Raw genomic sequence first — 22,503 nt, forward strand, 5'->3', positions numbered from 1 at the left:
GTGCAAGCGATAATGGACATATGTCCCGTCATCCATCAGTGACGACATATGCCGCAGAGTGGACGGCATTTGTTTCGACAAGAGTTATAGTTGGAGTGCGCTCCATTTCAATATAGTTTTAGTTTAGTAATCGATATGTTGTGAGGCTAGGTTTTGAGGTGAGATGGTTTGGGAAAGTGGCTTTTTTGGTGGGTTTATTCTTACATGTATAGGGATCTAACTACTTTTGCTAGGTTTTTTCATAAATAATGTATGAAAAAAAAAGACAGCTTCATGTAATTAGTTTAGTGAAAAGTATGTAGCTTCGCATCTTCAGATTCGTATCAAAGTCTTATTAGAATAACTTTGCTCTGACCTGCGACGACAATAAATTCACCGACGTAAAGGTAATTAACAATAACAAAACACTATCACAGAATAGTCACACAATAATTTCGAAACATTAGTTAAAATAATCATCTGGAACTAAAACATCGCTAGCTTCATATTTATTTAACATAACAATTATTTCACGTCCAAAATAATATGTTTCAATAAATAAACGAATTTACAACGCCTACATAGAAATTGAAATATGAACAATGATAACATTTTGTCCAGAATAAACAAGCATTAGCACACTATGCGTTGTAATTAATTTATTTGAATGTAATTAATTGGATATTATTTATATTTTTGATTGCGTTCACTCCCTTTTTGGAACAGTGGTCGTATTATTTCGTAATGACAGGTTCAAATAGTCTACACTTAAATAAGAACTTAAGACTTGTGCTAGTATAGTATCAAATACTTTACATAAAAAATTCTATCATCGTTTGAAAAGTGTAACCGAAATTACTATGTGCAATGTGCTCTTTAATTGCTTCTCAGTTCAAGAAGAAAACTGCTGAAAGGTACAAACAAGTTGAGAATTAAATTCTAAACTGCAAACTTGCGGGCGAAACTTTTCCCCTAGTAATGCGGTCAAGGTCACCAGCTTTTTGGGTAAATAGTGGGATCTAGCAGTGGAGGGTTACATTTTGTCCTTGTGCTGTATTGTTTATTATTAAAAAACAATTGGCCTAGTGGGTAAAGAACCAACCTCTCGAGTATGAGGGCGCGGGTTCGATTCCAGGTCAGGCAACTACCAATGCAACTTTTCTAAGTTTGTATGTACTTTCTAAGTATATCTTAGACGCCAATGGCTGGACCCTGGAAACCTGGACTATAAAGTCTGAAATCACCAACCCGCATTGAGCAAGCGTGGTGAATTAATGCTCAATCCTTCTCCGCGTGAGAGGAGGCCGCAGTGGGACGATAAAAAAGGCTGTAACAGAAAATGAACTTTATAAAAGTTCCTTGAATATGGGTAACATGTAGAATTAAAAACAATAAGCAGCTGATTCAAGCAAAAGCATACATATCCATAGTTTACAATAAAATAATATGTAAGTCATACACTCATACTCCTTTTTAATTAGCCTTAGTTTTCAGTCAATATTTATGAAGCAGTTCGTTATTAGAAAACACCTGGCAACGCCACTGTACTTTGTGTCATATTCAGTTCTTTTCAGTTTTCATTGAGAGAAATAAACTGAGAAGGTTATTTTGTTATTCAATTTTATGGTGTCCGATCGTACTAGTAGTAGTAGAGTGAATCTGTTTCTCTACTCATATCACATTAAAAGTCAGATCCTTTTGGAAATTTTGGCTAAGATTGTGATGGCGACAATAATGCGCTAGAAAAATTAGGTAGACTTAATATTTCACACGTATTTTTATATATTTTTTTCTTTTAATTAAACAAGCCACGTTAAGGTTAAATAAATACTTGACAACTAAACCAAAACACTTCAAAAAAAAATCCACTCGAAAACTCAAGAAAAACCATCTGTTTTTGCTCACCGAACTTAACCCCACCAGTGCAGACAAATGACCGGGGGCGCTCTCGCATCAATCTACTTATTACGGCCGACCTGAAGTAAATCATTTATAGCGAGATCTAAATCTCGCTATTTACTCAACGATGGGTCATGGAGACCCATCACTCAGCCGATAGTGAGTCCTTGTGACTCATTGTTTATGAGCTTTTTGTGCCCAAAGTAAATGGCACTGAAAAGTGAATTGAAATTGGCTATTTGGTGGAATGTGTGTCTTCAAGGGTTTTTTAGATATGGGGTTCTTTTGGACTGGTGGTATGGTTGAATCTTTTCCGTGCTTTGCGTACACGAACGGAACTTCCGCGCGGATCGTCACAGTCACACGTATATTAGCGACTCCAAACAATTGATAACTACCGATTCAAATGATGAAATCTGGATCCTCAGCGATATGTTTTTTTGCCGGAGTAGTACATAAGTAAGTAGGTAGTCCATAGTACACACGACAATATCAACTAGTTTGGAAGTGCTCTAAGACCTCCTTTTAGCGTTAAGTTTGCCTTGAGTAAGGAGGCAAACCGATACCAATACCAGTGTTCCTATTTCTTCTAACATATCCTTCATTACTATTTGTCAAGTGTTTGAGCAAATCCGGGCCAGATTGAATAAGTATTGTGGAAATTATTTTCTAAGAAAATAGCTGTCCACTCTGACGTATGTAGATTTAAATGATATACGGTTGATACGACACCCAGCATCTGTTGATGAAGTGTGTCCGGTACCAATTCGATATTATTTATTATAGAACACTTGATTGCCTGTATGTCTCCACAAATTACTCCTAGGAATGTTTGACGACATTCAACTTAAATAAAAAGAAAGATAAAATAAATTGGATCATGCATCAAAAAATATTAGATCACATTATATTGAAATACTCATTTAACCAAAACAAGTTTGTAACCAACTCTATGAACTCTATATTAATCCCTTTTTTCTAACATTCGAATGATTTGTACATCGGCGATCGCCCACAGATGTTCAATCAACATTCATTAACAGAAATCATAACCTAAACACGACGTAACGATTTTATTAGTGATCCCTTTTTTTCAAATACCCCAAAGCCGATCGTAAATAACAGTGGAAATAATTAAACATTTCTGGACAACTATCCCATCACAATAAATAAGCGAATTTACTGTCCAGAAACAACTATAATTAAAAGGCAGAATAAAAAATAAACACAGTATTATTTCATTCGATGCCATAAAAAGATGATAAACAGCCTATTAATCATGCTATCCATCTCGCGACTGCGGGGCTCGTAAATCGTAGCCAATGGTACCCCGAAGTACCCCCCCGGTGGGGCGAGAGGGGGGTTGTATTCATTAATTTGATGATATAAAACAAAATGTCATTTTAATTAGTCACCATTATTAGACGTACAATGACAGACAGCGGTCTGGGGGATCGGGGGACGTTTGTCTTGCTGGGGTTGGGTCGTTGGGGCAAATGGGGATCTATGGGCGAGAAGGTGAGACGGACATGCCATGGAAATTTTGTGGACGCACCTGAAAGTTTTACTGATATACCCAATTATTAAATAAACAACGTGTATTGGCAATTTTATACTCCATTTAAATACGCATGTCGTTGTATGAATCAAAAGCTATTTGTACTAGAATTGATTACTGCAAGTTGTCATGTCATTATTTAATCCAAGTATTCAATATAATGTTATCATTATAGCTATCCCCATTTCTCATAGGATGACCAAAGTAGTTAATTAATTAATCATTTTTAATTTTCACCTCCGTTCCCGTCCAAAAAACCGTCCCGTATATTTCCTTTACCTGTAGCGACGAATACTTGCCTTCAAGGGTTTGACTGACAGCCCGTCTGTCACAGCTCTCCTCCAAATATTTCACTTGCCGCCCATCCATTACCGTTTACCATCGCAAACTTAGATCAGGCCTCTTGTTGGGCCATCAATGTATAGCTGAAATTGTGTATCGTCGATGTATTTGAGGTTTTGGTACGAGATGTGCGTAAAGTGCGATGAATGACGTAATTTGGGTGATAAAGACGAGGTCTCGGGGAGTTAAGACGTCTCACTGAGTGATTTCAGGGCTCGACAGATTTAGTAGTGGTTAGCGAAACGTGTTTTATGACTGGCTAATTGATAGCCTGTGGGCGATTTTTGCGGAGAAAGGTGATATTTTTGGGCTCATAAAACTGCAGTTTTTTTTGCGAATAAATTGTTGGTTGATCGATAATAATAAAAAAGGTTTTTGAATTGTAAATTCTTTTGATATTCTCAAATATCCATCTATGTTATTGGCTTTAATGAAGAAAAGAAGAACCATTTTTGTCAAGGGTGTTAATTAAATACAAATGTATTTTGGAACTAACTTTTAAGTTATTTATTCAAAAAATACATTTGTGATTGATACAATTGGTTTGTGACCATATTGTTTCAAAGTGGATCTTCTCTGCAGTTTACCCAGCTTTCTTAGATAACTTTTTCTCAAAAAGTCCTGTTTGTTATTCTGATATTTTTTTACAAGTTTTACTAAAACCTATTCAGTTCTTTTTTCTTGGAACAACGTCATGTCCAAGCATTCACGATTAATATATTGATGTAATATGTGATAGGATCTGCCTAGTATTAGATACTTTAAAAGTATTGTGTCGTTAATCCGGTAACAAATCATATTCAATACGTTGATTATGATATCACATATTGGATCAATAGATAAACAATTTGTATGTTGTCTTATTCTTAGTTCCGGGTTTTGTACGTATTTTATTGATATGTGGCGTACTTTAATCGAATAATGCTACATTAAAATAAACCAAAAAGTTAAAAAAATCTATTATCAAAACATGTTGTGGATAGCCATTATTGTCCATGTAATATTTTTAGTTTATCAATACTAAAATAAAAGATGAGACACTTTTTGCTTGTTTGCTTGTACCCCCCTAAAGGCCACGAAACTACTGAACCGATTTGAAAAATTCTTTCAAACTTGGAAAGCTACACTCTTCCCGAGTAACATAGGCTATATTGTATCCTGGTACCGGAAGTAGTTCCCTCGGAACGCGGGTAAAACCGCTAACACAAGCTAGTATTTACTAAGTAAAAGACTGTGTATGACAATACCGGTAACATACCTATATATTATGCAAGTAATTTCAAATCACACATAATTTCTGAATTGTGAATACAGTTAAAAAACTTAAAAGGATTAATGTCTTTTACAACGTTATCAAACGATACTTTTATTAAATAAATCCTAATTATTTCATATCGAACTGTAAATTATTTATTGCAGACAGATAAGGGAATCGATACATAAATATTGTTTTAGATTAATTATGTTGTTAATTATCATGATAGTAATAGTACTGAAAAATAGACTATCTACATTTCCAAGATTTGTGAATTGTAATATTTCATTTGATTGGATCTCAAAGAACATAGTTACGTAGGGCATGTATTCCTATATTGTTTGTCCGTTTTTCAGAAAGAGCTTATAATATCATATACCGAGTTTCGAAATTGGTACTAGTAGGTTCTGAACTCATTAGTGATCTCTTTTGGATAAGCAGCAGTATACATTTTCTTTTGTTTTTCAGAATTATTTGAATTGAGTAGAACTCTCAGATGTATTTCATATTATGATACGAATTTCACAATCTTGACTGTTTCATTCTGTCGGTGTTTTTTGTTTTACATACTTACGTAATGTATACTTACTTTCTCTTTCATATTACAGATGTTTCAGAAGGATATCCGCAGGTTTTTGTAGGAAATCAGGTTGTTGACAACGTGACGTCCCAGGCTGCATAATTGCTCAGCTGAGTTGTGATGTTGTTGGTTGGTTGATGTGATATCAAAAAGTAAATTTTCTTTCATTTTAATAGTACAATATGAATTGTAAAATGTAAAAAGTATGTATTTGTGGTTTAAATCAAATTCTGCTATAAAAAATTTTGCAATGACAATCGTTCCATAAAGTGGACCGTGTTATACTTACTTATACTTTTCAATATTTTTTTAACTTAGGTTTCAAAATATACCGCTTTCAGTATTGTAGGTCATGGTCGGCGATTATTGTTTTGTGTTTTGTGTTAGCAGGATATTCCGCTAGGTTTAATTTGTGTTATGGTACAGGGTATATTCAAATAAAATAACCATTTAAAGTATGTAACATATATATTTCTTTGAGCTTTTAATTGCATTTTGAAATACAACATAAAATATTAAATAAGATTATTAAATTTGGTAAAATCAATATTTCAACACCACGTTTTTTTACTTTTTTTTCTTAAGAATGAGCAAAAATCTCTCATCAGAGCTAGCGTATACATAATATTTGTCGTATGTTTCATTATTATCGTTAAAATGATAGATTTTTACGATTTCAAATTTTAATCGATTTTAATCATCATTAGCTGAATATTCGTAACTTTGAAAAATATAATGTATAATTTATTAAAACATCAAAAAATAAAATTCGAAATTATAATTTTAAAATTGTATATTCCATTAGAAATGTCGTATACATCAGGGGGTAAATGGAATTCACGTCACGAATATTCAGTTCACAATCAAAGATTTTAGTTGATATCGTCTGAAACTTACATTAGACAGTTTACAATATTTTTATTAAATATAAAAGAGGTTCTTGACTCTCAAGTGCCGTATATACATCGTCGTATATCTGTAGTTACAAATTGGAAGATATATCTGGTATACCTTTATGTTCTAAACGTATACGAATGTTATCATTCCTTTCAACGAAAAAAAATGTATATGTATCACTTTTAAATATAGGTTGATTGTTCAACCGATTAATGCGCTGGTATATTGGTATACAATTGTTCACAGATGTAGTTTACCTAATATTATGTACTTATCACTAAATAATAAATAGCATCCTCGCGTGGAGACCATACCTATAGCAAAATTTACACTAAGGAGATTGTTATATTGCATTCTATGTCGAATTGTATGTACAATACGAACAGAAACGAATGAGATTGAATCTCCGAGATTATACGCATCGACGGATCTCTTAAATTCACCAAAAACAAGAAAATCATCAAAATATACATAAACTAAACACGTTAACCCTAACTCTGATTTACATAAAAAATTAAGTAACACAAAAAAATGATATTGCAACGAATTTTCTGTTAAAATACTGAAAGTCAACGCCACTACGCGACTAATACGATAGACGAATCACATGCGAAGGCGAATTGCAATCAACGAAAATAAATTTCCACGATTTACCTTTTTCAAAGAATTAATTAGCAAAAAATATACATTTACAAAAGAGATCGAATCGTATTTTTTATGACTTAATGTGACTTATATTTACATTTATCGAAATGGAATTATAACGTAGTGTGGAAGATAAGCCACGGGCTCTGGCGCCCTTACAACAACCGATCACCTAAAGGCAATATTTTGAAAATATTCTCTTAATACCTAAAACGAACGTAAGACGTTTGGCGTATACTTAAGTCGCTATTAATTTATTACACTAACCGATCTATGCGGTGAAATCTAACAATAATTACCTAAATAATTAAATTGGCAAAGAGTTTCGAAATACTTAGCGTCGCGGCTGCGACCTAACTCTAGCAAGGTTTAACGTAGCAAGATATGGTATGATCACAACTGCCGGCTGAGTGCAGCCTACACGTACTTACTGGAGAGCTGCTTGGCCAGTTCCGTGTACTTGAGGAACTTGGAGTGCGGGCTCTCGTCGAACGACTGCGAGGGGCTGCGCGGGTCCTGCGGCGACGCGGCCGTAGAGCCCGCCTTGTGCCCCGGGGAGGCCGCGCCGGCCGGCGCCTTCAGCGGCACCGGCTCCGGCAGCGCGCCGTCCTTCACGAAGTGCATCTTCGACAGGTGGTGCCGATACGCGCCCTTAGATATGAAGGGCGTGTCGCACAGAGCGCACTTCATGATGGAGTCGGTGACGACAGCGTCGTTGCACGCCCAGCTGAAGGTGAGAATGCTCGGCGGGCCGGCGGGCGAGGGCGCGGGGGCAGGCGCTCGGGAGGGATTAGATTCTGTCTTGTCGCAGAGTTTCTGCAGCGCCGCTAAAGGGTGACTACCACCACGACGCGACGAGCTCGGTTCGCCAGAAGATCCACCCCCAGCTAAGTTATCGAACATAGAGGACAAAGCTCCCAGGCTGGATGCTGGCTTTCGTTCAGCGCCAGGAGTGTTACCAGAGCGGTCGCTAGCTGGGCTGCGTGGGCTGGCAGCAGGACTGGGTCCCTCGCTCTCGCGCTTGGCCACAACAGGCTTCACGTCCTCCTCGGCAGTGCTGCTCGGCCGCGGTGGTTCTTCATCTTCGTCTACTTCAGTCTTCACTCGCACTGGCTGGCTGCTCAAATCGACCCCGTTTTCGCGTTCCTCTTCCTCGACCTCTCTCTTTATTCGCACTTCAGTCGGGCGATCCTCGGAAGCTGGAGTTTGAGAACCGCGCGTATCAGGCGTAGTGCGAGGAGTCATGTGATACGTATCTAGTTTCCTATCGGGAGTCAAGGATTCTACTCTACTGCCGCCTCGCTCGGACATGGAGCTGGACTCGCTCCCGCTGCGCTCGCGACGCCCGTATCCTTGCTGGTGATGGTAATTCCTCAACATATTCATAGTCTGTGGATCTACCAGTGGTTTGGTATAGTCTACGCTCTCATCTATGCCTAATCTCTTTAGGATGCTAGACCCGATAGGCGCATGCGAGGCGCCACCAGGCATGCCAGGCACGGTGTGCCGCGATCGGGTATCGAAACTCTTCTCTATCAATTGTTCTATGGCATTGAGAACCGAAGGCGACGAGCTTTTTTCATTACTCGCGTTTGGGTCTTTGGAACTCGGGGAGGAATCGTTCACGGAGGAAGGGGAGCGATGGTGAGCAGAGCCAGGTGACGGCAGCTCCTCATTGATGCTCTTACGCCCGTCTCGGCCGGTGGGCGTGATGTGGCCAGGGACATCAGGTGGGATGATGTTGTTAGATAACAGCGCGCTCTTCAAAAAGTTCCTTTGGCTATTTGACATCGGCGCGCCAATACATTGTCGTATGTGCTCGACGAATACAGCAGTCTCGATTTTGTCACCACATTTTTCGCAGGTGATTCGGCTTCCAGCACCAAAATCTCTGATTGGTTTACCCATAGGTACACCATTTCCTTCACCGTTTTTGAATTCGTGCTGTGCTCTCTCTAATTCAAGTAGTTTTCTAACAGGCAGCGACTTCTTTCGTTTTTCACGCGTCTGACGTCTCCTGCCTCCACTTTCAGTAATGGATCGCATAATGTGTTCTTTATAGTGAGAATTTTTAACCATATGATTACTCAACTCTTTCAAGGAACTAAATGCTTGGTCGCAAACTTTACAAGTTAATACAGCACTAACATGACTACTGGTACCAGTGGTGGGAGGTGCCGCATTGTTAGCACCCGGCCCACCACTGGAGTTGGACCCTCCCTTACTGGCGTCATCGGAAGATTTCCAGGAAATGATCTGTTCCTGGGATATGATGTTGGTATAGTGCTGAGTTCGCTGCATATGGCTTGTCATTTCAGCGAGTGAGCGGAAGCTTTCTGCACACCACATACATTTCAATATTTGCCTAGTTTGCTCTGCGCCTTTGCCTAACCACACATCTTGGCCGCGAACTAGTTTTCTAGGAATTGGCATGTTCTCTTTGATGAGCATGTTTAAGTCATTCTGGCTCGGTTTAGAAGAACCGCTCGAAGAGCAGGAGTTGTGAGAGGGTGTGGATGGTGAACTAGACGGTGGCTGAAGAGAGGGCGGAATAGGAGCCCCTGAAGAAGGTGGCACGGGCACATTGACCCCACAGTGCTTAGCTTCTTTCATGTGCACTGTCAAGTCAGCGAGTGAGTTAAAACTCTTCTTACACCACACGCATTTAAGGACATCTTTAGTTTGGTCGGCGCCCTTATTCAACCAGTGGGATTGCCAGGCTGAGTGACGCGCGGCCGCGTTAGGAGCTAGACCAGCACCTAAAGCAGCACTTTGTACTGATCGGAATAATTCCTCACCGCCTAGCCTACTCAACTCGCTCATCTTTTCCAAGGCTTTTGTAGCATCGCTGGGTGTAGGACCTCCATGTTTTAGCTTGCCGTTCCAATCAGATGGAACGCCTCCCTTAGGTGACAGACTAGCTGCAGCGACCGCAGCCGCGAAATATGGCAGGTGCGGCGCTACGGGCGTGGACCAAGGGGAAGGAGAGTGTTTAAACTCAGACGGCCTAGAACTTTTTCTAGATGGGACAGGCGATGGCGAGTCCTCAGGGCCACGTTTTCTTGTCCCTACAGACAGGTCGAGTGGACCATTCTCATTCTTACTGAGATTGACGGCGTCGTCGTTTTCTTCGTCATCGTGCGGTGACTCGCTGCGTTTCGTGCTGAAGTCGAGTACGGCGTCACCTCTTTCGGAGTCAGTCATGTCCTCCTGGCAGGACATGAGGAGGCGCTGCTGGGCGGCTGCGGCTGCTGCGGCGCCGAGGTAGGCGGCGACTGCGGCGGAGTGCGGGGGCAGGAGCGCGGCGGGCAGGGCGGCGGTGAGCGCGGCCGGCAGGGGCAGGCCCGCGCCGCTGCGGCTCGAGTACACCGAGTCATTGGAGGGACAGCGCGGCGCGCCCGACGACTCTCGCGACAGACACCTCGGGCTCTCCCTGTGGACAAAACAATGACGTTATGTTAGATTTTCAATTTACTTAATTCAATTAGCGAAAATTGCCGCCACTGTCTCAGCTCTGTAGCCATCTTAAACTGGTTATTGACATTTGAATATAGATGGTATACAAAATAAATGCTAGATTTTTTTTTATTTAATGGCCATTTTTAATAAATTAATAGCTCGATCATGAATAGCAAATAGACTCACTAATGGGTTTATGTCGATCAAAAAAAACTTTATAGCTCGTTGTTTGGATGTCCTTGTGGGTCGAGGTTTCTGTTTTTTGTTAATTTTTAATGATAACAGTTCGGTCAAAAAAAGCATTAGTTGACGGAGTTGACGTACTGACATTATATTTAATGTCTTCGATACAAAAGGAAAAAACATTGATGAAATACGACATAAATATAAATCTTAGGTAAATTGGGTACAAATAGGTCAAGTCTCGAGACATGAATAATCAACTGGATATCAAAGAAGTCACATTAATGACAGCTATAAAATTTAACAATCACGTTCGATGCATAGAATATATTAAAATGTAGAATCAATAACATTTGATACAATCATTCAGAGAATTGCGATTGACGCAGAATTTGATAAACAAGATGAACACAATGGCAGACGACACAGGTTAGCGATTATTTATGACAAACTAAAGTATACAAATTAATAAATATAAAAATTCGAGTTCCATAATAAAGGAAAAATAGTAGATGTCAAGAAACAGAATCTATGACTCATAAAAATACTGTCAATAAATACAATATTTTCATTTCGTGGAACCCATTAACCATATAAGGATCGAATGTTATCGATAAATACCAATAAATCACGATATAATCTAGGCTTTTAAATCTTTGAATTATAATATGTTCTACTAAGTCGCATTCTGATAGAAATACGAGCTTTCCTTTGGACTTATGATAAATATGAAGAATACTCTCTCGAAAATGTTAGAAGTCTCTCTCATCTGCAAATATATTATTTTGTTGAAAAAAGTAAACAAAAACTGCTTTGTATTTACTAAAATTATATGAAAAACATGATAGAAGATCACTTTATCAGTGTTGTAATAGAAGAAGTGAACACAACGTAACATAACATAACACCAATCGACATAACACGAAAATTCTAAGTTGAAAGTCGACAAGTGGAGGAGTCAAAATACATATTCAATGTAAAAATCAATAAGTAAACGTGAAAACAATATGAAAAATGATGAATTACACAAAAACAATAAAACACTTGAACAAATAGAAAACGTACCTCACGTGGTCGGGCTCGACAATCATTTTAGACGTAATGTTTTCAAAGTACTCCAAACTGGTAACGGTGAAAAACTCGCGGATCCATCAATACAACACTGTTACAATTGATAACACTTTGTTACTAGACAACAATTGAGACTCCCCAAAAATAGTTGAAAATGTAAACACGTCGCGAAAGACGCGCCGCGATGCCGGCGGTCGGGAGGGAAGTGCGCGGTGCCTGCGGCGGCGGCGGCGGTCCCGCGTGGAATGAGACGCCGCGTGATTTACGACCCGCCTGCAGCGCCCCCGCCCCGCACGCCCCTCGCTAGACAGAGACAGGTGCCGCCGCAACGGGGCTGGCCACGCGAGAGACAGAGACAGCTATCGGTATCCCACTTCGAGGGGTGGCGCTGCGTAATGCAAGCGTGCGTGCGATGCGCGAGGTGGACGTGCAGTGACGGGCGATCGTTCCGATGACAGGCGACTGACACCGCGGAGCTACTCCGCATAGCTGACTCACAGTCGTAACACCAATGAAAAATGTACAGACGATCCTTGATGGCCAATAGGCGCAATAACTTTTTAACGAGATTGTTTACGGAATTCCATTAACGTAGGTGGAGTAAGCAAATATGAAGCTCGCTCACCGTACTATATTGAAGTCTCGGGGCTTAAAGAAGATTACCCGGACAGGGTTGACGGCGTTGACAAGGAAATGGCGCGTTAACAAAACGCCGAGACGAGTCCTTTTAACGACTCACGGACAGACAGGGGACGCGGACGGATTTACGCGTATCACGAACAGATTTCCTGGTTTGACAAAGGGAAAATATTTTCTCATGTTTATTTTATTTTTACGCAAGGAAACGTTAGGAACTTCCGAATGGCAGTACTATAAACGTCAGCCGGCGAGCCACATTGACAGTATGTCGTCTAGATAAATAAATTAACAAAGTAAAGAAACTATGTTCCGTTAATCCGGAAACTTATGTACTATGGGTACGTTTTACAGCCATAATACTGTTTTATTATCATTGAACGATCTCAAACTAAATGTTATCACTGAATCCGATCTAAACAACTGTTATAGTGATTTGACAGAACGCTCTTACAAACCCCAGAAGTTTTATAAAGTTTTTAACAAGAGAATCGCACAGCTGTTTATTGCTTCCTATGAGCATTAGTGAGCTGCGGGTCAATCAATCACAAGTATTTATGTGACAACTAGCTCCGTCTCTCTCCTGCGACAAACTAAAATAACCCCGAGTGGGTTGTGACATAAACAAAAGAATTCTAGGCTATTTTTCTACATGTAACGACAGATGATGAAAATGTTAGTGGGATGTATTTTAGACTGTGGCCGTTTTGATGTGTAGGAATTAGGACAGAGCGGTTTATGCTTGTATGTGTGTATAGTGCGGGCCGATGTATGGGGGACACCTGACATCGTTTGAATAATTTTGCACTAACAAAGCGAATTTTATAACTGACACATGTCTACTTGGTAATAAAATTGCAGTGTGCTCGATAGTAAACATTGCACAAACGGTCATAGAAAATATTGAAACGAATGGCGAGGAGGAAAACAAACTGTTTTAGAATGAATAAATATGAAGGACCTCACATTCACATTCATACTAGAATTGATTGAAATATAAGAAAATGCTTATCTATATAAAACCTTGAGTAACCAATAATAATCATATTTTACTGGAACTAATCTTTTTTAACTTTACTCGAAACTTTTACTTTCAATATGTTTTGCCCCAATGCTATCTTTGATTTTTCAATAAACCTAAACTGTCATAGATAACAGAACGATAATTCAATTATTATAATATCTTCAATTACACAAATTGCAGTTCAATAGGCTATCTTTAATAAAAAAGTACCTTTTACTAAAAAAAATACTTCGATAACCTGTTAGTCTTGAACAAATGAACTGAAACAGTTGAAGTCGAAAATGTATTGGCCAGACTTTCATAATTTCTCTAATTCGAAAAGTAACATCTACCGAATCGAACGTCTTAGAATTTAGTTTAAAGTCTTCCACCAGCCAAACAGACGATATAGGCAATAATAGTTTTAATTAACAAAAACAAAACGAAGTATCGAAACAACACTTAACACTAACATAGCAACGTCAAATAAAAAACCAGTAAAACTCATTAATTAAAATAAAGATATCATTACTTCTAAAACAGTTACAGAGGATGCACAAATCAATATTACCATTAAAGGAATAAAAGAAACAACAGTTGAAGATTCAGCTGTTTATAGTGAACTTGAATTTATGAGACTTGATCAAGTGACACACAACTTGCACACAACTGGTTACGATGACAAAGCAATTGGCTAAACTGACCTCTGACTTCAAGGAGATATTGTGTCTTTTATGACATTCTGTACATTGTGAGGACGACGCTGAATCTTGTAAGAATTGTTGAGAAAGAAGAAATACAAAAATGTATTATTTAAGTTTTATTTCCGAGCTAGGTATTGAAAATGATGTTGAGAGTGTCAACGGGCAATAATTGATGATCAGGACTGTAGTTAGTGTAATTTTCAGAACGTGTCAAAGCTTCCAAAACTGACAGCTAAAGACCCAAAGCCTAGGAGATCAGATAGGAACTTAACTCTTTTATATCCTTTATCTCAAAAATCTGCGACGGATGTCAAACTTTGTATAACGATAGAAGTGAACTTTGTCAGTCAAAGGTTGGTTAAGCAGTAAGAATTAAAAACTAACAGTGATTATAAATATTTTCTACATCTAACTAAACCTAGCACGCTCAATCAAAACTGCCTCAACCGACGTTTCTACTCCATTCCCACCGGAACTTATATTTTTATACATTTTAGCGAATACACAAACTAAATCTAAAATCTAAACAATAGAACTTCAAGGCACTAGAACCTCAAAATGATTGATCATGCCACCTCAGTGCAGGCTAATTGACATTGATTGAACAGACTTGCTACACCACAAACTTTACTTTGCACTTTCCTTCAACTTCATTCGCCTTATCTCCTTGACAATAAAGTTCATATTTGACTACCTTTTGATTTTTCAGGTGTTGGTTATGTTGGCATCTGTACCTGGCTGGTCGAAAGATAAAGATTTGAAATAAAAGATTTCTAATACAATTAACATGGTAATGATGTCCTCAAGTTCGTATCAGTAACGATTACAGTTGACTTTTTCAACTATGTACTTTAACCTGATAAGCAGTTTTTGTTAAATGTGAGAAAAGGAGTTTTTTCCTAACTCATAGGTTTTCTCCTAAACTTAGCACGGTAGATGAAAATGTTACCAACTTCCATATTTTAATTAATGTATTCATCCTACATGAATTACAACAGCTCTTCCTTAAAAATATTTAAGAATAATGTCTCAAAACTAAAATAAGATATGACCACACCACACAAACCATTTGATAAACGATCATTTAAAATTATATTTTTTGGAAATTTTCATATATCACGTCAATACTTCTAATTAAATATTGAAATTAATCGAGTTGCAGCTGTCTACATATCGATTCGGTACGCGTCGAATCTGATTAACGATTCATAACAAAACAATATAAATCAACTTGTAATCGAGACTTGCGAGTAAATAATCGATATTATTCTTTTTAATCATTTATTTATTTTCTAACATATTATTTACATTTTTAAATATTAAATATAAAAATAAAAAACATTTAAAAATATAAAAAATAGGTTGCCACCGATATCGGGCACAGGGTCCAAGGTACCGGTGGTTAGGGTCCCAGAGACAGAAACCTCCTCACAATACGTGCCGTATCAAGGAGTACTGCCTTCTGAATCAGTCCCTTGATCCAGCCTCCCAACGAGAGCCTCCTGAGGTGTTCGTCGAGGCTCTTGGCTATTAAACCATTGGCCGTAACGACAATCGGCACAACAACAGCCGTGTCGACACTCCACATGGCGACAACCTCGTGCGCTAAGTCGAGATACTTTATTTGTTTCTCTTTCTCAGCTTTCACAAGGTTCTCGTCATGCGGAACGGCGACATCGACTATCATCGCGCGCGCGCTAATCGATCTATCACCACAATATCAGGCTTATTGGCTACAATAGTCCTGTCAGTGATGATAGATCGATCCCAGTACAACGTGATATGGTCCTTTTCGAGAACTGGGTCGGGCGCATACCTGTAGTACGGTACCTCAAGGTCTACAAGGTTGTATTGCAGAGCAAGCTGCTGGTGGATAATCTTGGCCACTTGGTTATGTCTGTGCAAATATTCACCATTAGCCAAACGAGAACAACCAGATATAATATGTCTGATAGACTCACCCGGATGGTGACATGCCCGACATATGTCAACCGTCCCGTCTTTCACGATATATCTCCGGTAGTTATTCGTAAGGATAACTTCGTCCATAATTGCACATACAAACCCTTCGGTTTCTCCAAACAAGTCACCGAAGCGTAGCCAAGATACGGACGCATTGAAGTCTACATCGGGGCCATGAAGAGCCCCGAAGAAGCGTCCGTGTAGCTGTTTGCTCTGCCATACCTCCTTGCGATCATGGGTAGTTAGTACCACAGGTTTGCGCCAGTTCTCATTTGCCAACGATAGCGGGTGAGTCCTTTGTCCACTGCTACCATATCACGATGCATACCCACGTCGCTTTTGAGAAGATATTCTCTGAGACTGCACACCTCACGGTTGTGGAGCGTCTTTGCATTTAAAAGCCTCGGCCTCCACATTTCCGTGGATGTACAGTCTCATCACCGACGATCGTGGGTGATGCATTCGTTCTGCGGTCAGCAGTGTGCGGACTCTCCTATCCAAGGTATCCAATTCAGTTTGAGTCCATTTGAGTATGCCGAAGGAGTACATCAGGACTGGCATGACCCAACCATTATAGGCGCGAACCTTGTTGCCGCCTGATAAGGAACTTTTTAGGACCTTATTCAGGCGGCCAAAGAAACGCTCCCGCAATGACTGTTTCATGACAGCCACATTGATGCCTAACCCCTCCGCCATACCCAAGTATTTATATGTATCGTTTGCGGAGAGTGATCTCAGGTTTATGGAATCTGAGAGTTGTACTCCCTCAGATTCCACAATTCCCCCTCGCTTTACATGCATGACTGCACATTTGTCCACACCAAACTCCATCCTGATGCAACTACTGAAATTTTCAGTGATCTTCAGTAGCTTCATTAGCTGCAGTTCTGTAGTGGCAAACAGTTTCAGATCATCCATATAAAGCAAATGGGATATAACCTGACCCCCTCTCCGCAAAGGATAGCCCAGCCCCGAACCCTCTAGCAATGTGCTCAAAGGGTTCAAGGCCAGGCAAAACCAAAGTGGACTCAAACTGTCACCCTGGAATATTCCCCGCTCGATCTTAATAGGATCGCCGGTCCCTTCAATTTGTCTACATCCTGGATAGTGAAGAACCGTTCTCCATTGCTCCATACATGACGCAAGAAAGGCGCGTAGAGTTGTATTTATTTTATACAACTCCAGTACCCTCCTAAGCCATGTATGGGGGACCGAGTCGTAGGCCTTCTTATAGTCTATCCAACATGTCGACAAATTCTTTCGGGATCGTCGAACCTGTTGGCTGATGACCATATCAGTGAGGAGCAGCTCCTTAGTAGCACGGGACCCCTTCTTACATCCATTTTGAGAAACTGACATAATTGAATATTTTTCAATATGTTGGTTTATCTTTAATCTCAAAATAGATGTAAGAAGTTTATAGACCGTCGGTAAACAAGTGATCGGTCTATAATTTTTGGGTTCCGCGGTACTACCTGATTTATGGAGCAGATGGGTAACTCCTGTTGTTAGAAACTGTGGGAGCGACCCGGCTTCTAAGGATGACTGAAACTGTGATGCTAAACAGGGGTGTGAACTTTGCAGCCACTTTAACCAGAAATTGTGCAGTCCATCCGGTCCTGGTGATTTCCAGTTTTGCATCGGACGAACTGCACAGGCTACGTCGGAGGAGGTAATATTGACCTCTTCCATTTCTGGTATTTGTTCACACTCCCGTTCAACATCACGTGTCCAGTCACCCTCCTCGTGAAATACGGGCGTCGACCAGAGGTTGCGCCAAAACATGTTTGTGGCACCTTCATCCGGCCGGCTCCCGTCCATCACGTATTGCTCAGGTCGCTCCCAAGTTCTATATACCCATCTTTGATCACTCTGGAACATACGATTCTGGGTGTAACGTTCTACCCGTCGTTTATACCTTCGAATACGGCTAGCCCATGCACAGACTTTTTGCTTCAGGAAGTCGATGCGCTCCGCGATACGCGGCATATATTCATGAGGACTGAGTCCAGTCCCCATGAATGCACGTCTCACAAAGCGCATCACCCGTGGTCGGGTATTACCCTCCCTGAAGCAATATAGTTTGCCGATGAGTACTCTGGCCCCCTCGATACGACGCTCAATCCTGCACTGCCAAGCTGGTACCGCTGATTTTGGTCGTGTAGCTCTGTTACTGTCAGGGAATTTGACATTAGCTACACGACATGCAGCAACAGCCGCGCAATACATAATTGAGTGTGTATCAAGGAGGTATATTATTCTTATTGTTAATCAAATCATGTGACGTCTTGTGGTATACGATTAATTCTTTTGTTTTTATTCGTACATTTAGAGTGTGTGATATATTTTAGGTATTGGATATCAAAATGAAGGTAACGTAAGGAAACCTTGAATTAGTTACGATGAAAGAAAATTGAGGAAAGGAAAATACTGAATTTGAAGGTACTGAGTTTGAAGGTATCGAGGTCGTGTGTACGTATTGACTAATTCCAAAAATGAAATTCACGTAACTCTGTCCAATGCAGAAAATATATTGACAGAAAAATGCGCAGTTACATCAGAAACTCTAAAACAAAAAGTAGAATCCGCCTCAGATAACAACATTCAAGTCATTATCGCCGCCCAATGATTAACAAATACAATAAAAGCATCAATCATAAATGATATTCTATTAAATACCAATAATCATTAATTTACAAGTCCCATCCAATAATCAAATAAAGCAGGACATGATATAAATGATAAACAGTATCTGTTATTGATATAACTGTGTCACGTGGATTCAATATTTTTTGCTGTATCGCCATTTTTTCGATATGTATCGAAGGCAAAGATTTGCTTAAAGATACAGACTATAAAATATCGCTCATTATTGATAAGTAAATATTTTCCGCAGGTCCACCCGTGTCCTGAGAGAATTTCCTAACGTGTCTTTAAATCCTATCAAAAGGTTTAATCGACGTTGTTGTAAGCTCTGACTTAAAAAAGTTTGGTGAAGTACAGCTCTTGAACATCTAAAGCAACCAAAAATACATCTACTGTTTTCATGAGCTGACTGTTAATATTTCAATTACTCTTACTTTGCCGACATTTCTGGTCTCCGTGGGGTGAAAAGTGTGATTCATATTGACTTGAAACATAATCTAAGTTTCGACAAGCAACGTCAATAAGACGTAATTATAATTATGTGTTCTATCTAATCATAATCATAAGTTATCTTCCTTAAGTTTGCACTTACTCCACAAGCGAGTCTATCGTGGCTTATAGCTTAACTTACGACACATCAATCATCCTTACCAACATCGATAAATCCTAAAAAGTATTTCGAAATGAAAATTGATGGAACGTCATTTTGAAAATTCGGATCATTTTTAGTTGCTCTGCCCACTATAACTGTCAATGACGAATCCATTCATTTTTCTATGTTTGCCAACTTATTTTTACACTCCATTTATGCCAAAATCAACTTTATTACCTTCCTACAAGATTCATTTCAACCGCACATTAAAATTTTTACTCCGCTATCTCTACCAAATAAAGTCTCTTATAATGTGTTCGACTTCGAACTTTATGAGTTTTACAATAAGAGTTATGATGGCAGTAAACTTAAATTGGTTTGCTAAGTAGTGCTGTCAGTGGACAGTCGTTGTCAACTGATCAGGGGAAACAATGGGATCATTAAAGTGGACACCATAGAGTGATGTGCAGACCTCCGCGTTGACAATGGCGTATGCCGTATGATATTATGAATGGGACCGTTGCTATCGAGAGATTGTTGGTGATGGTTTAATTTCCATAAAAGCCTTGAGGTGCGGTAATGGAAAGGATTGTTCTTGATTGTGTGACCCTGCGCGTATTGTACTTTGTTTGACTGTGTTTCAATTACTTCAAATTATTTGAATACCTTAAAGATTTGACCAACTTAAACCCTGATCTATCATTAAGAAACCTTTATATATTACATGAAAGATGATTAAGAAGACTTTCATAACTCACCTTTCAGCATTAGGATCCTGTATCAAGGTAGCTGGTATGCTGTGCTCAATGTCGTCTCGTTCGTCGGGAGCGGGGGAGGTGCGGGACGCAGGGGACGCCGAGCCTGAAGCTTCGCCCTCCCCGCCCTCCTGCCTCTCCCCCCGGTCACCACGCTCCTTCACTCCGCTTTCTGGACTGTTGGCTTCCTCTGTGGGCAAAGGAGAAGAGAACGTTAGTATCAGAATGTCACGTAAAGAAAAAAAAATATTTGGAAATGTCTAAGTGATGACAATGACCAAGACCTACCCCAAACTGACCACTCAATTGAATATCTACTTGATGACAAACGGTTCAATGCATTGTGAATGAATGAAGCATTCATATCGCACATCCACACACCAGTCGTCATGTTATTAAATGGAAAAATTCTAGGACGAAAAACAATATCGAAGCTAATTAATATTGAAAACATAACACCAACTCACGAATTAATCATGATAATAAAGACATTTTAAAACCGTATTTAGGTTGATTTAAAAGTGAAACAGATAACAGCGTATCGCTTTATTGCGATCGTCCATCATCCAAATGTAATAATCGCCGATAGGATAGATATTAAAAATGATTATACAAGGAAAAGCACAATTGTAATGGGGACATCGTTCGTTGCGCAAAACCCTGTGAGCGATACTTGATTGATTGGTTATATTAGTCACAAATCAATTATATCAAAATAATCAGCTGACATAATTCGTATCGGTACCGATAATGATGATAAAACTGATACCTACATTTGGTTTTATCGGGTGCTGAAGGCATCACCTAATTAAATGGAGATAGTGAACATGATTGGTATATTTTTTGGCTAAGCAGTTTAGTAGATGTGTAATAATGATGGATAAATGATAAGGATTGTATTGGCGTCAATGGAATGATATTAGTTCTGACTGTTGTTAACCTAATCACTCGGATTAGGGGTCCTGATAATCACTGATACCTACGTATTAAACTGTTTGGCTTGTGCTTCGAACTCTAGCCCACGTGAGCACAATCTTCCTCTTTATAGTCCAACTGCCGCGAAACCTGCTCAAGACGATTTGGTGATTTCGAACTTTTGAGGGTTCATCGGATCACTGGTATTTAATTTTAATGATCATGATTTCATTGATTCTATGATTTTTATTTATTCAGTACATCTACATCTTCTTATTTTTTATACACATTACCTAATTCCTTTATTACTTCTTCAGCAATATAAAGAAAACTGTCATTAGCTTGTTAATTCCGCAGCACCATATCGTCAGGACTTTTTGCAATAAGCAACGCAATAACTATTCATTGTTATTTGTTCTTAGCGATGCAATTACAACTTAGATGATGAGTAGTCATTACGAGATGTTTCCAACACATTGAGCGATTATCTCTTGAAAGAATGAAATCATTGTTGTAGAAATACTGTTTGTTTCGGACTTTCAAGGGGTTTTTGAAATGGAAGATTGAGAATTTCCGAATACGATGCAAAAAAGTTTAAATTATTTTTCTAAGTTGTGATTTTTTTACAGAATTTTTTAAACTGATAATGAAAGTGAGAATCAAAATTCCAAAAACGACCATCTAACATCTAAAACAAAGCCGTTTCACCGTAACGAAAATCCGCGCCCACAAAAAGAGAACAACCGATTATGAAGTTATCGTCCATCCGAAAAACGCATCGGAAAAAAACGTATTTGAAACCGGATAGCCGAATTGGCGCCGCGGTGGCCGGCCCGCTTATTTCACTGCCCATTGACTCGTGAACCGCGTTTCTGTACGCTAATTGATTAAAACGCAACGTGTCAATCCGGTGCCCGACGCCAAAGATGCGGTTGCGGACGAAACGCCCGCGGCGGTCTGCACTGTGGCTAGTGTTGGGTTGGAAGCCCCGGGATTGGGGTCCCGGGATTTCTGGCCCGGGACTGCGAGGAAAAGGATTAAGTGCGGATGGGACAATGTTTTGGAGCGCAAATTTTCTAGAGTCACTGTTATGACTGCAGTAAATAACGCTTATTGATACCACCAATAAAACAATAACTGTAATGGTGAGCCTGATAAGAAAATATTTATCAATAAAATATGTAAGTAAGTATTGGTAAAAAAACAAAAATATGATGAAATTCGAGATTCTAAAATAGAAATCATTCATCATAATCGTTTTATTATCAAGAATTACTATTATAATCAGGTAAATGAGTTTTATTTATGGAAACGAAAGTATTAAAATTAAAATTAGTCGCAAATTGATTGATGTTGAACATTGATCTGTGATAGGGTTTTTCATTTCCGCTGGTTGGGGCACAGCACTTTAATTGCGTGGCA

At 39.3% G+C, this 22,503-nt stretch overlaps 1 protein-coding gene across 4 annotated transcripts in view; it reads right to left on the reverse strand.

Moving 5' to 3' along the window:
• Positions 1-6,062: 6,062 nt before the first annotated feature.
• Positions 6,063-22,503, reverse strand: part of LOC110369696 (protein tiptop) — a 286,797-nt gene continuing 270,356 nt past the window's right edge. For 2 of the 4 annotated variants that reach the window (XM_021325209.3, XM_021325208.3), the window contains exons 4-5: positions 20,170-20,356; positions 6,063-10,588 (exon numbers count right to left, since the gene is read on the reverse strand). In XM_021325209.3, the coding sequence (XP_021180884.1) occupies positions 7,573-10,588; positions 20,170-20,356 (3,203 nt within the window). In that variant the 3' untranslated portion in view covers positions 6,063-7,572. Of the gene's footprint in view, positions 10,589-11,862; positions 12,314-20,169; positions 20,357-20,454; positions 20,595-22,503 lie in introns of those variants that run through there. The other 2 variants (XM_021325206.3, XM_021325210.3) reach the window with 2 other exon arrangements.

Source organism: Helicoverpa armigera, chromosome 9 (genome assembly GCF_030705265.1).
Source record: "Helicoverpa armigera isolate CAAS_96S chromosome 9, ASM3070526v1, whole genome shotgun sequence".
Classification (NCBI taxonomy): Eukaryota; Metazoa; Arthropoda; class Insecta; order Lepidoptera; family Noctuidae; genus Helicoverpa; species Helicoverpa armigera.